Source organism: Anomaloglossus baeobatrachus, chromosome 4, assembly GCF_048569485.1.
Source record: "Anomaloglossus baeobatrachus isolate aAnoBae1 chromosome 4, aAnoBae1.hap1, whole genome shotgun sequence".
NCBI classification, from domain to species: domain Eukaryota; kingdom Metazoa; phylum Chordata; class Amphibia; order Anura; family Aromobatidae; genus Anomaloglossus; species Anomaloglossus baeobatrachus.
Genome location: NC_134356.1, coordinates 446,028,909 through 446,049,621, shown reverse-complemented (window position 1 = coordinate 446,049,621; position 20,713 = coordinate 446,028,909). Strand labels below are relative to the sequence as shown.

At 48.2% G+C, this 20,713-nt stretch overlaps 1 protein-coding gene across 1 annotated transcript in view; it reads left to right on the top strand.

The window, feature by feature from the left end:
• Window positions 1-20,713, top strand: part of CCDC33 (coiled-coil domain containing 33) — a 188,955-nt gene that overhangs the window by 39,553 nt on the left and 128,689 nt on the right. The window contains exons 6-9 of the mRNA XM_075343568.1: window positions 11,660-11,793; window positions 14,298-14,407; window positions 19,972-20,073; window positions 20,149-20,240. Coding sequence (XP_075199683.1) covers window positions 11,660-11,793; window positions 14,298-14,407; window positions 19,972-20,073; window positions 20,149-20,240 — 438 coding nt within the window. The remainder of the gene's footprint in view (window positions 1-11,659; window positions 11,794-14,297; window positions 14,408-19,971; window positions 20,074-20,148; window positions 20,241-20,713) is intronic.

Sequence of the window (20,713 nt, the reverse complement as noted above, 5' to 3'; positions counted from 1 at the left end):
TTGGGCCCCAACCAAGGGCTGAACCTTCAGCCAGTACTGACATGCCTCCGGACAATGTTAATGTGTTATCTATGAATGATGTAAGGGAGGAGGGAGTGAACTCTGATATTTCTGCTTGCATAGACACCATAGACACACACACAGCTGCAGCTGTGACAGGGGAGGGGGTCAGAGAAAGGTGTGACAATGCCTCTACAAGTAACCAGCCTGTGAGCTGGGATCTGCTGCCCTCTGCAGGGATAAGCAGAGAGCAGGGTGCTGCAGGGGGAGGACCAGTGTGTGGGGTGGGGGCTACCACAGCAAATGTGGGGTCCCCAGAGATTTCACAGCGGGGTTCTGTTGCTGCAGGAGGGGAACAGGCAGGTGAGATTGGGGCCGGTCCAGGAGCGGAAGTGCTCCCAGGTAAGATCTCGGTGCATGGTTCCCCCACAACCGGGGTGTCAGGAAGCCAGGTAGGTCTGCCTGAACCGGCGACTTGGTCAGGAACGGAGGAGGAGCAGGCACGACCCACGGTCGCAGCGGCTGTGGCCGCTGTCACCCGCAGTGGGAGTGCTGGAAGCCAAGGGGCCTCCCGGAGGTCCGATAGCTCTTCCCCTTCTGACCAAGTGGCAGCCGAGTCAGGTGGAGGCCAGGACACAGGTCCCGGGGTACTGACTGAAGATGTGACAGTCTCGTCGATTCTGGCCACATCTAGTCAGGGGTTTCAGGCAGCGTTAGAAGCTGACGACAGCCTGAAAGCTCTTAAGGAGCAGGCGGCACAGCCTCCCTCGGACTCGGACCCGGAGCGAGTGGTCTGGGACCAAGGACGGCTGTACCGGGCCACGGTCCAGCAGGGTTCACCGGAGGCGTGGCCCAGGGACCGACAGTTGGTGGTACCCTATCCGTTCCGGACGGAGTTGTTGCGGATCGCACATGAGATTCCGATGGCCGGACACCTAGGGATCGCTAAGACCAAGGCCAGGTTAAACCAGCATTTCTACTGGCCAAAAATGGGGGCCGATGTGGCTGCCTACTGCCGTTCGTGTGAAACCTGTCAGAGAGTGGGGAAGGCGGGGCCACGCCCCAAAGCCCCACTGGTATCTCTGCCAATCATCGATGAGCCTTTCAGGAGGGTGGCTGTGGATCTGGTCGGCCCGCTGGCCATCCCCAGCAGCTCCGGGAAACGCTTCATACTGACGGTAGTGGACTATGCCACCCGGTACCCAGAAGCAGTGGCCTTGTCGTCCATTCGGGCTGACAAGGTGGCCACCGCATTGCTGGAGATTTTCTCCCGAGTGGGTTTTCCCCAGGAAATGCTCACTGACCGGGGGACCCAATTCATGTCCCAGCTGATGGAGGCCCTCTGTAAGCAAGTCCAGGTGCGACATCTGGTGGCCAGCCCGTACCATCCACAGACTAATGGCCTGTGCGAGCGGTTCAATGGCACCTTAAAGCAGATGCTTAAGATGTTGGTCGACTCCCATGGGCGTGACTGGGAGCGGTATCTCCCACACCTGTTATTTGCTTACCGGGAGGTTCCACAGGCCTCAACAGGATTCTCACCGTTTGAGCTCCTGTACGGGCGACGTGTGCGGGGCCCCCTGGCTCTGGTGAAAGAGGCTTGGGAAGGGGATTTGGCCACCCCTGGAGTGTCGGTTATCGAGTATGTCATGCGCTTCCGGGACAAAATGCAGGCCTTGACGCAACTGGTACACGACAATATGGCTCAAGCCCAGGCCGATCAGAAGCGTTGGTACGACCAGAACGCTTGTGAGAGGACCTACCAAGTGGGTCAAAAGGTGTGGGTACTGGTCCCCGTACCACAGGACAAGCTTCAGGCAGCCTGGGAAGGCCCATACCTCGTGTACCAGCAGCTCAACCCTGTAACGTACCTGGTCACCCTGGACCCTGCCCGTGGAAGGCGGAAGCCCTTCCATGTGAACATGATGAAGGCACATCATGAGCGGGAGGCATGTGCGCTCCCCGTGTGCAACCTGCCCGAGGAGGGAGAAGCGGAAACCCTCTTGGATATGCTAGCCCAGGTTAGGGCAGGCGGATCCATTGAGGATGTGGAGGTTGGCCACCAGCTCTTGGAGGACCAACGGTCCCAGCTGTGGGCCACCCTACACCCCTTCCGGGGGTTGTTTACCAACCAGCCCGGAAGGACTGACTTGGCTGTCCATCACGTGGACACTGGGGATCATCCCCCGATCCGGCGTTCAGCATATCGGGTCTCCCTGGAGGTGCAGCAACACATGCGCCAGGAGATTGACGAGATGCTGAAGCTGGGGGTGATCCAGGCATCCAACAGCGCTTGGGCCTCGCCTGTAGTCCTCGTCCCTAAGAAGGACCGAACCACTCGGTTCTGCGTGGACTACAGGGGGCTCAATGCGGTCACGGTCGCCGATGCGTACCCAATGCCACGCATCGATGACCTGCTCGATCAGTTGGCCGGGGCTCAGTACCTGACCATCATGGATCTGAGCCGGGGATATTGGCAGATCCCCCTGACTCGCAAGGCCAGGGAACGCTCTGCCTTTATTACCCCATTTGGACTATACGAGTCCACGGTGATGCCATTCGGGATGAGGAATGCCCCTGCCACTTTCCAGCGGATGGTCAACACCCTGCTCAAGGGACTTGAAGGGTACGCGGCCGCGTACCTGGATGACATTGCCGTCTTCAGTCCCACCTGGGAGGACCACCTAGAGCATCTAGCCCAGGTGCTCAGGCGGATCCACCGGGCAGGTTTGACCATCAAGCCGGGAAAGTGTCAGCTGGCCATGAGCGAGGTCCAGTACCTCGGTCACCGGGTAGGTGGGAGAACACTGAAGCCCGAGCCTGAGAAAGTGGAAGCCATCGCATCCTGGCCCACCCCCAGGACCAAGAAGCAGGTGATGTCCTTCTTGGGGACCGCTGGGTACTATAGGAGGTTTGTTCCATGCTATAGTAGCCTGGCAAAGCCCTTGACGGACCTCACCAAGAAGAAGCTGCCCTCTGCAGTCGATTGGACAATGGACTGCGAGACAGCCTTCCGGGCCCTAAAGGACGCCCTGTCCAGCCCGCCCGTGCTACAGGCAGCCGACTTCACGCGGCCGTTTGTAGTACAGACCGACGCCAGTGACTTCGGCCTCGGTGCGGTGCTCAGCCAGGTGGACTCTGCGAGCCAAGAGCACCCAGTCTTGTACCTGAGCAGGAAGCTGTTACCAAGGGAAGTTGCCTATTCCACGATGGAGAAGGAGTGCCTGGCCATAGTGTGGGCCCTGCAGCGTCTGCAACCCTATCTATACGGGCGCCACTTCATCGTGGAGACGGACCACAATCCCCTCAGCTGGTTGCACACCGTCTCTGGGACGAATGGGCGATTGTTGCGATGGAGCCTTGCGCTCCAGCAGTACAACTTCACCATTCGCCACAAAAGGGGCCGTGACCACGGTAACGCAGACGGGCTGTCCCGACAAGGAGAGGTCGCGGACGGGCGCACGGGGGAACACCGGAGTGTGCTGCCCCCTAGCGCCCTCAAAAGGGGGGAGGTGTGAGGCAAATCCCGGGATATGAAGATGAATTATGACTCCAGTCATAATCCCTCATCACTCCCTGGCAGTGCCCCCTCCCTTCTTGTTCTCAGTGTTCCACTTACACCTCCATGGCCATGTCCTGTGATATGGAGATGAGGTGGTGTGGGAACAATGGACACAGGATGACTCCCTGCCGTCACCCTGTAGTAGGAGCTGCTAGCTAGTTAGCAAGGCTATGGAAATAGCCAGACAGAACGACTCCAGTAAAAAATGGTTCATATCTCGCAAGCCATATTTCCGATAAATATGGCAACCATAAAAATGGTGTCTCCGCATGCGGACGATGCCGGCACACCCTTTTTATGGGAGCAGGACATTGGGAAATGCCCCAGGCGTGATATCAGCCAATGGGGAACTGGCAGACAGGTCATGAGTCCCCTCGTTCTGTGGCTAAATTCATAGCTGTCACAATGAGAGCATTGGCGTCCGCCTACGACGCTCCCAGGCAAAGTTATGGCCCATATTCCATGTTGGGATATTGTCCATAACTCAAGCCAGGGGTGGAGCAGTGCTCCCTGTGAGGTCACGAAGGTAGGAGGGGACCTGGATTTGGCCAGGTTGATAACCCTACTTCGGCCATTTTCCAGGGTTCTTTTCGCTGGGGGCACGTGTAGGAAACATCTGTGGGAAGGATCCTAGAAACCTGGCCTACAGCGCCCCCCTGTGGCCAGACGCAACAAGGTAACTGCTGGAACTGTGTATGCCTGTTTGTAACCCATGCTTTGATTGTAACTGTACTCTGACATAACTGTATATTCTGTAGATTCCCTATTGTATATATTGTAGTTTCTAGTGTGGCTTTAGGCTGATTAAATTATATAATTAATCTTGGGCTGTTCTGTTATCTCGATCTTGAATCCCACGTCTGTGTGTTCGGCTAATAGTTACCGTAAATCGGTTGGTGGCAGCGAATTGTGCCAAGGATTATTGTGGGGAGGCCAGTGAGATTCGGGGAGATTTTATATATTCCGCCCGCGGAGGTCGGGGGAATATATACCTTACTCTCACCGGGGACCCTTCAATAATCGGCATAAGTAGTATAGCGGCCTCCTTGCTTATCGTCGGGCAATTCCATAATTGGCCTGACTATAAGAGGGGCGCTAGAGAGCGCATCACGTGCTCTGTCTGTCGGTCGGGAGGTATAAAGGAGGGGTGACCCCCACTTGTTACCCCCCGATTGTGACGTACTGGTAGCCAGCGCGGGGGATTTCTGAGTGACCCCCCCGGTGGTTTGTGACAGGGGGTATATAGCAGGATTGGGGTATATAGCAGGATGGGGGTATATAGCAGGATGGAAGTATTTATAAGGATTGGGGTATATTACAGGATGGGGGTATATAACAGGATGGGGGTATATAACAGGATGGTGGTATTTATCAGGATGGGGTATATATCAGGATGGGGGCTATACCAGGGTGAGGGACATATATATATATTATATATATAATGTATATATATATATATATATATTATATAAATAATGTATATATATATATATATATATATATATATATATATATATATATATATACGGTGTGTGTATATATATATATATATATATATATGTATATATATATATATATATATGGATGGGGATCATATACAAGGCAGGAGGATCATTGCCGGGCTGGGGTACCTTAGTTGAGAATTTGGGGACATTAACCACATAACAGTGTCAGCAGCAGATCCTCGCCTTATAACAGTGTATCATGACCATATTTTTTGCTTAACCCCTTCTGCCCCGGGGCACTTTCCGTTTTTGCGTTTTTGTTTTTTGCTCCCCCTTCTTCCGAGAGCAGTAACTTTTTTATTTTTCCGTCAATCTTGCCATATGAGGGCTTGTTTTTTGCGGGATAAGTTGTACTTTTAAATGAAACCATAAGTTTTACCATATGGTGTACTGGAAAACAGCAAAAAATTCCAAATGCGGAAAAATTGCAAACAAAGTGTGATGGCACAATAGTTTTTGGGATGTTTTATTCACGGTGTTCACTATATGGTAAAACTGATGTGTGGGTATGATGCCTGAGGTCGGTGCGAGTTTGTAGACACCAAACATGTATAGGTTTACTTGTATCTAAGGGGTTAAAAAAATTCACAAGTTTGTCCAATAAACGTGGCGCACGTTTTGCGCCATTTTCCGAAACACGTAGCGTTCTTATTTTTTGGGATCTCTGGCTTAGTGAAAGCTTATTTTTTGCATCTCGAGCTGACGTTTCTAATGATATCATTTTTGCGCAGATGCTACATTTTGATCGCCTGTTATTGCATTTTTCGTAAAACTTGCGGCGACCAACAAACGTAATTTTGGCGTTTGGAATTTTTTTGCCACTACGCCGTTTACCAATCAGATTAATTGATTTTATATTTTGTTAGATCGGGCATTTCTGAACGCGGTGATACCAAATATGTGTATATTTATTTTTTTTTTAACCCTTTAATTTTCAATGGGGGGAAAGGGGGGTGATTTGAACTTTTAGTTTTTTTTTTTATTTTTTAAAACTTTTTTTTTTACTTTTTTTTTTTATTTTACTAGTCCCCCTAGGGGGCTATATCGATCAGCAATCCGATCGCTCTTATCTATCTGCTGATCACAGCTATACAGCTGTAAACAGCAGATTAAGTCACTTTCTGTTTCTCTCTGCTCGCGGCCGAGGGAAAACGAAAGTGAAACTTCATAGCTGCAGGCGTCATCACATGACCCTGTGCTACGATGGCAACCACCGATAGTCACGTGATCACGCACATGACTTCCGGTGGGGGCGGCGGTAAGTAAAATCATGGCCGCGAGCATATAAATCTTGCTGCCAGTTCTTAAAGGGAACCTGTCAACTTCAATATGCACCCAGAACCATGAGCAGTTTTGGGTGTATATTGCTAATCCCTCCCTAACCATCCCTGTATCTAGTATAGATAAAGAGATGTATAGAAAAAGTGTTTCTAAAGATCTTTTATCGTATGCTAATGAACGAGGGCACTAGCCACCTGGGCGTTGCTTCCCTGGCAAGTTTCCCCCATTAGTATGTTAGTACACCCCTGTGGGCATGCTATCATGCTAATGAATGCGCAGCGTCAGAGGATGATCTCTTACCTCTCCGCTGCCATCGCCGCTTGATGCTGGATTTCAGCTCAGTGCCCATAACCCGGGAGTTTGGGTCATGGGCATGTATCGCCCCAGCAGCAGTCGAACTGCTCGGATCCGGGGTTTCTGTGGCTCGAGGGTCTCCGGACCCGGGGGCTTACAGCCACCTCGAATGTAAAGAAGGTATTTACAGGGGATAAATGTTCGTGACACCACCTGCGGGTTGCGGTAAAGGGGAGTACCGCCGCTGCCGATGGGAGTACCGGGGCAGATGTTGTGGTGCAGCCAGGTGTTAATCCCTCCGCAGGTAGGGAAGGCCCCGGATGGTGAGGATTTGGTGAACGGGTAGCTTGCTTGGCCTTGGGAAGCAGGTTGCAGGGTTCAGATTACTCACTGCGGTAGTCTTGGTTGTGGATGAAGTGGATTAAGCAGACACTCACAGAGATGGTAAACCAAAGTCTCTAGGCACCGCAGTCTCTACGGGGGGAACCCGTCCAGGTCCCGCTCCCAACAGTGTCACTTGGTAAGTCCAGAGCCTTGCCTCTGTGCACAAATTGTGTTACTGCTGTGGCCCCTTGGGCCTTGGCTTGAAGCTTTCGGGGCCCTGCTACCCGTGTGTATGGCAGCTGTGCTCTTGGTGGCTGGCAGTTGGGATTTTAGTTGGTTGTGTATTTTTGAGAACCCTATCCCCCGCGGTGTGCTGTAGCCTCCAATCTCTGAGCTCTTGGGGAAAGTTCATACAGAGACTATCCTCCACAGGCTAATTATCAGGTTGCTTGAAGCTACTCCACGATCTAGGGTTCTGTACCCCGCCGTGCTCAGTACGGGTAAGGTGGCTGGGCTTTCTGGTGCCAACAGTCCCCCTAGACTGCGTCTGTTACACTCCAGTCCACTGTTCCTAATACCGGTCCCCGACTTCTGTAGTCCCGGACCACCGTCTGTGACCCAATCTGTCGCCTTCCTGGGAGCTTCAACTCCCCTGCTCCTCACTCCTTGAGGGCTAACTCCAAAAACTTACTTTCTCCCTCCCACCAGTCTGCCTGACCCCTAGGTGGGCGGCCATGCTCCAAATTTATCAACCCACTGGTGTGTCTGTCCAGCCCTGGTGTGAGGTATGGTTGGGATTTGTAGTGCGGATGTCAGTGACACTGCTGATGGGAACCCGGAACCATGGTGGGTAGGCCCTGGGTTACAGGATGCAGTTCCCTGCAGCACCCTGACGTAGTTAGGGGCGCTACATGCACTACTTCAGTTTGACGCTGGAATCATGCGCACTGAGCCGAAATCCAGTATTGGAGGCAATGGTGGCGGAGAGGTGAGTGAGATTATCCATCGACGCTGCGTATTCATTAGCATGTTAGCACACCCACAGGGACGTACTAGGGCAACTAGCAAGGGAAGCAACGCCCTTGGGGCCACTGCCCTTGCTCATTAGCATACGATATAAGTTAAGACAGTTAGGCAGGGATTAGCAATGTGCACCCATGCTTGTGGCTCTGGGTGCATATTTCACCTGACAGGTTCACTTTAAGGCGAAAGGTAAGAGTTATAAAGTATATCTCTAGCACTCACTCACTGATGAATTCTTAGTTTACTCATTCAGTTTGCAGGAGACTGTGTAACATAGAGCCTATAAAAAAAACTGCATCATTTTAATTAAATGCAACTGCAAAAATGATATACTGTACATGCATTTATGTAAAAACAATGCCCCCAAAGTGTCTCACCGCAGTTTTTGCTCTCTATAATTGAATGTTCTTGTTGGCACTGTTTCCAGGTTCTGCCCAGAGCTGATCTGCACAGTCATACTGAGTGCATTCCACTTTCACTACACAAAGGATTCCTGAGGCAGCCTGCCATTGTATAATATACAGTTTATGTCCTGTAGTCTATAGCCTCAGCTCTCTCTGCAGTATATATACAGTGTGTGTATATATATATATATATATATATATATATATATTGTCCAGAAGGAATGTTGTTCTTTATATATATTATTTATATATATTTATTATTTTTATATATATATATATATATATATATATATATATATATATATATATATATATATATATATATATATATATATATATATATATATATTTATTTATAGCAGTGTCTTGAATTTATTTGTATTTATTCATTTGTAAAATAAGTCTGATCCATAATTAAATACTGTACATTATCTCATTCAGTGTTACTTTTTAGGCTTTAACTAATTTGTGACCGTTGTATTGCTGAATTGTTGATTCCCCCCCCCCCCCCCATATCCTATATAACAATGCCCCATTCCTTCCTTTCTCTGTGTGATTTATAAAATAGAAGCTCCAGCCATGGGACTCCATTATTATGGCACTTTCTGTGTTTGTGATGAACACTACCTGTCCATATGTATGATATCAGGCTTTCTGAAAATATCCCATATCAACATGAGAGAATACACAACAGATCTATGTACGAACTGCGCTGTATTAACAATCAGTGATCTATGTCTGTGGCTCAGACATTACTGCTCTCCAGGCCTTCCGCTCCTCTTCACACATTTTTTTTTTTTTTTACTCCCTTTCTATATTTTAACCAAACCCGCCAGACTTGTTATTCTATTCTCTGAAGCCCAGTAATGATCTGGGGGCCTCAGGCCTAGAAACACTTTTGCTTTAAGAGCAGCTAATCCAGTCTGAAAATTGTTTTGTGTTGAACTGCTAATGGGATATTGCTGCCCCTCCTTGTCTTCTCAGGGGGTTCAGTGGGCATTAATATTTCATCACCTTGGTCCAATGCTGACATGACTACAACCCCCATCCAGTACCTCTTCCATCAATTTCTTAGTGATTGCCTGGTGACAGTATTGATACAAGCAACATGTTTACAAATAAAACAAATGATTGCTCTATCCATCATCTATCTATCTATCTATCTATCCATCATCTATCTATCTATCTATCTACCCATTATCTATCTATGTATCCTATCTATCTATCTATCCATTATCTATCTATCTATCTATCCATTATCTATCTATTTATCTATCTATCTATCTATCTATCTATCCATTATCTATTTATCTATCTATCTATCCATCTATCAGCCTATCTATCTATCCATCATCTATCTATCAACCTTTCTATCTATCTATCTATCTATCTATCTATGGTATCGTATCAATCTACTGTATCTATCTAGCGCCTGCCTAGCTGTCTATAGTATCTATCTATGTATTTATCTCCTACCAATCTATCGCCTAGCTATCTATCTATGCATGTGTTTCGCCCCCATGCCAGCAGCCGCCGCTGCTCGGATCCAGACCTTCTAAGGGGGGTGGCTCGAGGGTCTCCGGACCCAGGGGTCTCGCGGACACGCCGAATAAAAGGGGGGATGTAGATGTACGGGCTAGGCGGTATTAAGTTCGTGATGCCACCCACGGTGTGTGGTGAGGTGGGACACCACCGCTGCCATTATGGGGGGCCCGGGGGAGATGTAGTGGCAGCTGGATGTTAACCCCTCCGTGGGTAGAGATGGTTGCCCCGGGACCCAGTGTCTTTGTGCAGGGTATAGCGACGGCAGGGGAATGTTTTGGTTACTCACAGTAAATGAACCACACGAGTCTTTGGTAAAACAAGGTGCTGGTGGCCGGCCGCCGCGGCCGGTTACATTCAGGTCCCCACCCGGGCTGGTGATCTCTGTCTTTTTCCTCTGCACTGACTTTGTTTATGGTGGATTGCCTGCTCTGGAACTCAGGAGTCCGCCCCCGGCTGGATGTGGCCTAAGGAACCGTGCCCGCAGACGCTGGCCAGTGGGATCTATGGTCCCTGGCGGTGACCTCCTATCCCTGTCGGTGGGCTGTTGTCTTCTATGAGGGACTTTGGGTGGGACAGGACCTATAATCCTGGCCTCAATCGGTTTCCGGTCCTGGCTTCAGGGTCCGAGTACCCCCTTTTGTGCTACGGTTTTTGGGTCGGTTCCCCGGGTCGGTACTGGCGGGCTACAACCCTGTCCCGGTCCACCTCGGATCTGTCGAGCTGTGTTCCCGTCTCCTGCTGACGGAGACCACCGTCTGCCACCTAGCCAAAGGTTCAACTTACACCTAGCTCCAGCCCACACTCCTCTCAGCTTGAACTACCAAACTATCTAAAGCATGACTGACTGTTTTCCTGCCCCGGGCTGTCTAGACCCCTGGGTGGGCGTGTCCAACCACCTGGTCCCGCCCACTGGTGTGTCTGTTTTTCCCTAAGGGGGGTGACTAGTGTTTCAGGTCGGCTGTGTGATTCCTAAGTGAGGGAAGGGTGTTATGCGTGGCCTATCTGTGACTAACTGGTTTTGCCAGGGCGTCACACATGGTATCTATCTATCTATCTATCTATCTATCTATCTATCTATCCATCCATCTATCATCTATCTATCTATGGTATCTGTCTATGGTATCTATCTATAGTACTTATCTATAGTATCTATCTATCTATGGTATTTATCTATGGTATCTATCGATGGTATCTATCTATGGTATCTATCTATGGTACCTATCTATCTATCCATGATACCTATCTATCTATGGTACCTATCTATCTATCTATGGTATCTATCTATCTATGATATCTATCCATCTATCATCTATCTATGGTATCTATCTATCTATGGTACTTATCTATGGTATCTATCTATCTATGGTATCTATCTATCCATCTATCATCTATTTATCTATCTATGGTATCTGTCTATGGTATCTATCTATGGTATCTATCTATGGTACTTATCTATAGTATCTGTCTATCTATGGTATCTATCTATGGTGTCTATCTATCCATGATACCTATCTATTTATGGTACCTATCTATCTATGGTATCTATCTATCTATCTATCTATCTATGGTATCTATCCATCTATGGTATCTATCTATCTATCTATGGTACTTACTGTATCTATAGTATCTATCTATCTATGGTATTTCTCTATCTGTCTATAGTAAGCAGTAGATGGCTGCACCTCTTCCCTATAGTTACTGGTTACATGCCTTGTTTGCAGAATGAGCAGCATCGATGAGAAGAGAGAAACCGGAGCACAAAGCATCTCCCATGCTGCACAAGCTCCAACTACCAGCCCTGTCTGGGGTGAAACACTGACCATGACAGTGAATGAGGCGCAGGCAGAAGAAGAAGGTAATCACAATGTAATGCAGATTACCTGCTGTCATTACTTGCTGTATTAAAATGATTTAGAATCTCAGAACTTTAATCTCTTATATTAAATAAAAGCTGTTGGGTACCAATTATTAATGTCAATAATGCACCATTGTGTGTGCCCACCTGCTGTTTGTCCAACTTTCCTGGTAGTTTGTCTTCACTGCAACAACTGCCATTTTATTCATTAAACAGGAGGCATTATAGTGTGCAGTAACATGGTTCAAGCCCAGATGGTGCATGAAACTGATGCAAAGTGATTATTATCAATAAGTCATTATTTTTGTAGTTCCATCCAGAGAGTTTGTTAAGCAGTATAAAAAATCAGTCATTGGACAAAAGCAATGTGTGGATGCCGCTAGTATCTAAATTCATGTTGAGTTTATTCACAGTCACATTCACCGAGTGTGACCGAGCATCTTCATGGAGGAAAGAAGCAGGGGGACATATATCTGACTGGTGGCCTCAGACTGTTCATAGCACACGACTACAGCAGAGGACATTTCAGCCCGGAATTATCATTAGAAGCTTCGGCCATCCATTATTGAGTGTGATGGAGCTGCTGCACATCTGAGCCTGTCACTGCTGAATGGAGATGGAGAGCTGGAGAAAGGATAACATGGAAGGGTTTCAGAGGTGGGAGGGGGACTGGTCCATAAAATTGGTTGTCCGGGCATCTAATATTGAAGATCTATCAATTGGATAGGCCATCAGTATGAGATCTAGTTGAGGTACAAATCTTGATACTGAACGGAGCTGTGCTGTCCAGCTCCATCCAATATTTACCTCTATCTGACACAGAGGCCAATACCAGTTGATCAGTGGGCATGTTAGGTATAAGTGCCCCCACTAACTTCATATTGATGCCCGGACAACCCCTGTAAAAAGATTCTGTTACTAGATTTTTACTAAAAACAGCAAAATGTTGGGGCAGAGATCCTGATTCCAGCAGTGTCACCTTCAATGCTTGTTGCTGTAGTATTTAAATACAGTGTTTATTCAGCAGGAGATTATCACTGCAAGGACTAGCTAACCTGCAGCAGTGTAATCCTTCATATTCATGAGCTATTAATAGCTCCCTCCATCAGTGATTGCCAACTTTTTGCCTATGCACAGTGTATGATGCAGTCTATCAAGTAATGATGTGGGCTGTGTGTTAGGCTGGAGTCGCACTTGCGTGTGATTCACATGAGGATCGCACAACACCACCCGGACTGGCCACCGGCAGTCCAGACAAGAGCGGGTCAGCGGTATGTATTTTTATGCAGCTAACCATCTCCTTTCAGGAGAGCTAGTTGCCAGTCCAGGCAATGCAATGTGATCCTCACAAGAGTCATATGTAAGTGTGATTCCAGCCTTAAGCCTGCTTTACACGTTGCAATTTCGCATAAGATTTCTTATGCGATTTGCCACGCCCCCATCGTATGTGTGGCACGTTCAATTTGTTGCGTGCCGCACATACGAGTAACCCCTGTCACACGTACTTACCCGTCCATACGACCTCGCTGTGGGCGGCGAACGTCCACTTCCTGGAGTGGGAGGGACGTTCGGCATCACAGCAACGTCACACGGCAGCCGGCCAATAGAAGCGGAGGGGAGGAGCTTTACACGTTGCAATTTCGCATAAGATTTCTTATGCGATTTGCCACGCCCCCATCGTATGTGTGGCACGTTCAATTTGTTGCGTGCCGCACATACGAGTAACCCCTGTCACACGTACTTACCCGCCCATACGACCTCGCTGTGGGCGGCGAACGTCCACTTCCTGGAGTGGGAGGGACGATCGGCATCACAGCAACGTCACACGGCAGCCGGCCAATAGAAGCGGAGGGGCGGAGATGAGCGGGACGTAAACATCCCGCCCACCTCCTTCCTTCTGCATTGTGGGCCGGGAGCCGCAGGACGCAGGTAAGATCTGTTCATCGTTCCCGGGGTGTCACACTGCAATGTGCGCTACCCCGGGTACAATGAACAATCTGACGTGCAATTCTAGAGACAGGTACGATGTGTATGCGATGAATGTTTTACCGTTCAATCGCAATCGCACGTACCTGTCACACACTGCAATGTACCTTACAATGCCGGATGTGCGTCACGTACGACGTGACCCCGCCGACACATTGTAAGATATATTGCAGCGTGTAAAGCGGGCTTTAGACAGAGGTGAGCAGTAAATATATCAAAACTAGAGAAAGAAGCCCAAAATTACACACCACTCTCACATGGGAGCAAAAACCTCATGACAGATTCCCTTTAAAGTAACAGGTTGCGTTGCAAGCAATTGCCCTTTATTAAAAAAAAAAAGGTCTACAAATTTGCTGTCTGTCAGTCGTAATAATGGTGTCTAAATTTTGCAGTTAGCAGCCCTGGAAGTCAATGTCTGACCTTTTAACAAATCCTACAACATTAAATAAAAGAGAATATCACATATTTGTTTATTAGGATGTACCAATCTTTGAATATTGTATTTTTTATAATTGTAGAGCTTATCCTGACTATCGCTGATAATGCCTCCCAGGACTTTCTGCTGGACTACAGACTGCCTATTTGTGATCTGGAGCCCTTCCACCCATATCATCTGTGCATGGTCAAGGTAGTGGGCAGACTCGTAAGGGAACTAAAAAAAAAAACGTTCTACACAATATGACATATATGCGTAATGGTAATAAAGGAAGGTTTGGACGTCGGATCGTGAGGGCTCTGCACCCTTTCGTCTGAGAGAGTCGTATTTCTAGACCACTTCGGGTGGGTGGTGTGACACTTACTGTACTCTTCATGGCAGCATCCATCACCCCACAGCTTGTCGCCATCTCGGATGGTTCAATTAAACACAGGACACTGGACAGCTCTGGGTAAAACAACTTTGAACTTTTATTAAACACTTTCACCTTCATGACAGACCTGGCCAATAATATCCAGTCCTGCTGCTGCTGTTGTCTGTGGTACTTCCTTTTGCCTAGCCCGCTGCCTGTGACCCAGTCTTCTAGCTGCCGAGCCTAAGCCTATGTTTCACTCCTGTTCTTCTCTCCGCAGCTACCCGTGTCCAATCACTGCCTCAGACTGCTTGTAGCCTCTTGAATTCCATAGGCCCGTCCCCAGGAACTCCCTCGGCAACATCCGTTTAGTCTTTGGACCCTTCTAAGCTCTAACAGAGTTGAGCCGTAGGCTCCGGACACTTGGACGATACCTCCGGGTTCCAAACTTGTGCAAGTGTGCCGCCCCCACGCCAGCAGCCGGGCTGCTCGGATCCGGATCCGCGGTGTGGCTCGAGGGATTTCCGGACCCGACGGTCTCGCAGACACTTCAAATAAAAAGGGGAACTGGTTGTATGTTGAATTTTCTATATAGTCCGTGACACCACCCACGGCGTGTGGTAAGATGGGGTACCACCGCTGCTATTAGAGAGCACTTGGGGGCGGTGGAATAGCAGCTAGTTGTTTTTAACCCTCCGTGGGTAGGGGTGAATGCTCCGGGGCTCAGTGTCACTGTGCTGAGGATGGTGGCTGCAGGGGCCGGCGCGCCCGGTCGGACCGGGGGATGTTAGTGTACTCACAGTCAAAGAAATCACACAAGCCCAGCGGTAAACCAAGGTGCCAGTGGCTGGCCACCACGGCCGGGTGTATTCTGGTGCCTCACCCGGGGTGATGGTCTGTGTCACTTTCCTCCGCACGGTTTAATTCTCTTTGGACTTCCCGTTGTGGAACACGGGAGTCCACTCCCAGACCTACGAGTGGGAGCCTTGGCCGCATACGCTGACCCGTGGGATCTAAAGGGGCCCTGGCGGATGCCCTATCCCCTGCGGTGGGCTGCTGGTCTGCTCTTTTGGGACTTTGGGTGGGACAGGACCTATAATCCTGTCCTCAACTGGTGAATTAACAAACCCGGTGCTTCCGGTCCTTGCTTCAGGGTCCAGGTACCCCCTCTGTGCACGGTTTCCGGGTCTGTTCTCCGGTGTCGGTACCGGCGGGCCCCTACCCTGTCCCAGTCCACCTCGGATCTCCGGCAGCTGTCTTCTCATCTGCTGACAGACACGGACCACCGTCTGCAACCTAGCCAGCACGCCGGGGCTCCAACCCCAACGCTTTTCCTCTCTGGCTTGCAGTTGAACTTCACTTCACTTTCTCCTCTCCTCTCTCACTCCTACTCCGAACTCCGCACTCTCAACTCTGCTCTTTTCCCGCCCCGGATTCTCTAGACCACTAGGTGGGCGTTTTCCTTCCGTCTGGTCCCGCCCACTGGTGTGCCTTTTCTACCCAGGGCGGGGTGACTAGGGTTTTGTCAGCTCGGTGTAACCCTATGAGGGAAGGTGTTGAGTGGGGGTCGCCAGGGCGTCACACAAGTACAAAGCACCTTCTTCTACACACCAGGATCCTACTGTAGAACTGACTGTCCTCTGGCCTATCTGTACAGCTAACCACCCTGCCCATTAGTCACTCCTCCCACCTTTGCTCTCAGTACCCAGGAAACACCAAGCACAACTATACATTCGTAATATACATTACATAATCAACATACTATAAAATACATAGTAGGCAGCAAAATACAGTATATAATAAAACACATTAAACACTCGGTCATCAAGTAGTGCCAGCCATTGCACTTCTCTGGCTCTGCTATATTGCCAGCCCTTAATCTCCAGCAGCAGCACTTAGACATTCACTATAAAACACAACTATATTACAGTGCATTCAGTATAATATTCATAAGATATTATGTGAACGCCGTAGAAATGGGAGGTATGGCAGGTGACTGATGTGCTGGTATTTATACTCAGGTGGTGTCCATAGAGAAAGCTATGGCTTTTTGGGAAGTGGTGGCTCAAAAATTATCCCTAGCTGAGTTTTGTTTCCGAGAGTGTCTGTTTTTTAACATGGGAGTCTATGGAGAATGGATGTGTTAACGGATTCCTATTTATCTTCTATTTGAAACAGAGCCTGTAAGAAAAAACGGATCCATTACAAATGCAAGAAAGGATGATTAAATAGCAATCCGTCAACGGATCCATCCTCCATAGACTCCACATGTTAAAAAATTTCATCTGGCAGACATCAGATATTTAACAACGGCAAAAAAGTTGTGTTTGCAGAACTTTTTTCCCCAATGGATATCTGCAAGATCCTTAAATCGGCCGAGTGCTGTCTAATGAAATATGCGATTAGGTAGTTCGCACATGATAAACATTTGTATGAACAGGCCCTAAAGGATCAGAAGCAAACAGAATGAAGTTTCTGAAATCTCTTGTACAGGTGCATCTCAATAAATTAGAATATCATCAAAAAGTTAATTTATTTCAGTAATTCAATACAAAAAGGGAAACACATATATTATATACAGTCATTACACACAGCGAGATCTATTGCAAGTGTTTATTCCTGTTAATGTTGATGATTTTGGCTTACAGCCAGTGAAAACCACAAAGTAATTATCTCGGAAAATTAGAATAATTATCACCAAACACCTGCAATGGCTTCCTAAGCGTTTAAAATGGTACCTTAGTCTGGTCCAGTAGGCTACACAATCATGGGGAAGACTGTTGAGTTGCCAGATGTCCAGAAGGCAGTCATTGACACACTCCACAAGGAGGGTAAGCCACAAAAGCTCATTGCTAAAGAAGCTGGCTGTTCACAGAGGGCTGTATCCAAGCATATTAATGGAAAGTTGTGTGGTAGAAAAAGGTGCACAAGCCACCGAGATAACCACAGCCTTGATAGGTTGTTAAGAAAAGGCCATTCAAAAATTTGGGGGAGATTCACAAGGAGTGGATGCTGCTGGAGTCAGTGTTCAAGAGCCACCACACACAGACATATCCAGGACATGGTCAACAGCTGTAGCATTCCTTGTGTCAAGCCACTCTTGACCTATAGACAATGCCAGAAGCGTCTTGCCTGGGTCAAGGAGAACAAGAACTGGACTGTTGCTCAGTGGTCCAAGGTGTTGTTTTCAGATGAAAGTAAATTTTGCATGTAATTGGAAATCAAGGTCCCAGAGTCTGGAGGAAGAGTGGAGAAGCCACAATCCAAGCTGCTTGAGGTCTAGTGTGACGTTTCCACAATCAGTGATGGTTTGGGGAGCCATGTCATCTGCTGGTGTAAATCCACTGTGTGTTATCAAGACCAAAGTCAGTGCAAATGTCCACCAGGAAATTTTAGAGCACTTTGTGCTTCTGTGACGCCCTGGACTAACCAGGTAGTCACAGATAGCGCCCCGCACAACACCAGTCCCTCGCTAGGTAACACCAGCCAAACCATAAACCCTAGTCACCTAACTCAGTGCTTGATGGACACACCAGGGGGGCGGAGCCAGGCGGTTGGCCACGCCACTGAGGAGTTCAGCGGGCCTCAGGCAGGAAACACAGTTCAGTTTAGTGAGTAGTGAGTGAGGAGTGAAGGAGTCTGACAGGTGCCGGGGTTGGAGCCCAGGCACCTTTGGCTAGGAGGCAAACAGTGGCCTTAGCCTGCAGGAGCCGGGAAGACGGCTCGGTGGAACCGTGGTGGACCGTGACAGGGTAGTGGCCCGCCGGTACCGACCCGGGGAACCGACTGGAAACCGGAGCACACAGGGGGGTACTCAGACCCTGAAACGAGGTCCAGAATCCACTGGACTGAGTTAATTAACTGATTGCGGTCTGGACTATAGGTCCTTTCCCACCCAAGTCCCGACTGAAGACAAGAGCCCACCGAGGGGGATAGAAAGCCACCACACAGGCAGAGAGATCCCACGGGCCAGTGTCTGCGGGCAAAAGGGCTTTCCCGACATACATACAGCCGGGGAGCGGACTCCCGTCACTGAAGTGCAGGCAGTCTACACATACACTACATGGTGCAGGAGAAAGGCAAAGACCACCGAACCAGGTGGGGGACCAGACGCAGCTGGCTGCGGGCACCGACCACCATCAACTTTGTTTACCGGAGACTTGTGTGTGTCAATAACAGTGAGTACAACGGTGCCATCCGGCCGCACACCGCCCTGCACCACCCAGCTCTCCCCAACGGGTCCCGGGGCCACCACCCCTGCCCACGGAGGGGTTAACACCTTGCTGCATCACCATCTGCCCCCGATGCCCAGTAACCGCAGCGGTGGTGTCCACCTTCACCACAACCCGTGGGTGGCGTCACGAACTTAAACACGGCTCCGGCCGTACACCTACCTACCACCCCCCTAAGTAGCGCCAGCACCCTTTCAGAGCGAAGTGACCCCGGGTCCGGAGACGCTCGAGCCACCCACCAACGAGCCTGGATCCGAGCGGCTCGGCTGCAGCCGAGCGTGGGGCGGTACACTTCCCTCTGCCGACAAACTTTTTGGAGATGGAAATTTCATTTTCCAGCAAGACTTGGCACCTGTCCACACTGCCAAAAGTACCAATATCTCGTTTAATAACCACAGTGTCACTGTGTTTGATTGGCCAGCAAACTCGTCTGACCTAAACCCCATAGAGAATCTATAGGGTATGGTCAAGAGGCAGATGACAGACACCAGACCCAACAATGCAGACGAGCTAAAGGCTGCTACTAAAGTAACCTGTCCTTCCATAACACCTCAGCAGTGCCACAGGCTGATCGCCTCCATGCCACGCCGCATTGATGCAGTAATTCATGCAAAAGGAGCCCAACCAATTATTTGGTGCATTTACTGTACAGAATTTTCAGTAGGCGCCGACATTTCTGAGTTTAAAATCATTTTTCAGTTGGTCGTATATAATATTCTAATTTTCTGAGATTATGACTTTGGGGTTTTCATTGGCTGTAAGCCATAATCATCAACATTAACAGAAATAAACACTTAAAACATATCATTCTGTGTGTAATGACTTTATATAATATATGTGTTTCCCTTTTTGTATTGAATTACTGAAATAAATTAACTTTTTGATGATATTCTAATTTGAGATGTACCTGTACATGTTGCTTATTTTTTCTTTGCAGAATTGTACCATCAAAACAGGTTTTTTGGTTTGTTTGATTTTTTTTTATTTCAAATCTGCAAAATGCATGCAAAAATATGCATATTCTGCTCAGCATTTTTCCTGCCAAAATTTTGTTTTTACTACAGAAAAATCTGCTGCAAGCACTCAACATGCACATATAGCCTTACTGGGCATTTAAGAATAGTATGTTTTTGATAAAACAAACCTCAGTGTTTTTTATTTTTGTCACATAGCCACATGACCAGGCTCCTGATGGATGTCACCTTTATGTTACCATTGAGCGCAGAACAAGCTCCATTGCACAGCTGAATGGATTCACTTACAGCGCTTTACAGGTGAGTTTAGATGTCCTACAGTTCATTTTTTGTTTTACAATCTACTTACAAAGTTACCACAGCATATCTCTACAGGTTCTACTTGTTGGTGTGGAATCATCCCTTCAAAATCCAACCCATCCTCTTTTGGCACTAGCACGAATTGTCCCCAACTACAAAGATTACAGGTACGTTTTTCATACAGACCACTACTGCAGATATAACAGCTGCACATGATATACAGTATGTCTTACATTTTCGTTTAATGATTTAATATGTAAGCAACGACATATAGTCAGAAATAAATATAATTGTATCAAAAGTACAATTAACGGCAATGATACAAGAGCCACCTAGCGACAATTTTTGGGACCTGTTTGATATCTGGGTTCAGTCATAGCCCAAAGTTTTGAGATTGACACAAATTTTAATTTTCAAAACATTTGCGGTGCCAGTGTATTTAGATCTTCTAATCAGACGTCAATAACAATAGAAACATCGGAGTAAAAGTATTTCATATGTTTTTAAACTTGAATTGACAGATATGTGGTGCCCCTGAGGCTTCAGTCGCCACAGGGTGCGATCATCCCGGATAAGGAAGAGATCATAGCCGGTAACCACCACCAATCCATACAACACAGAGTTTAGTCTCCCTCCCACT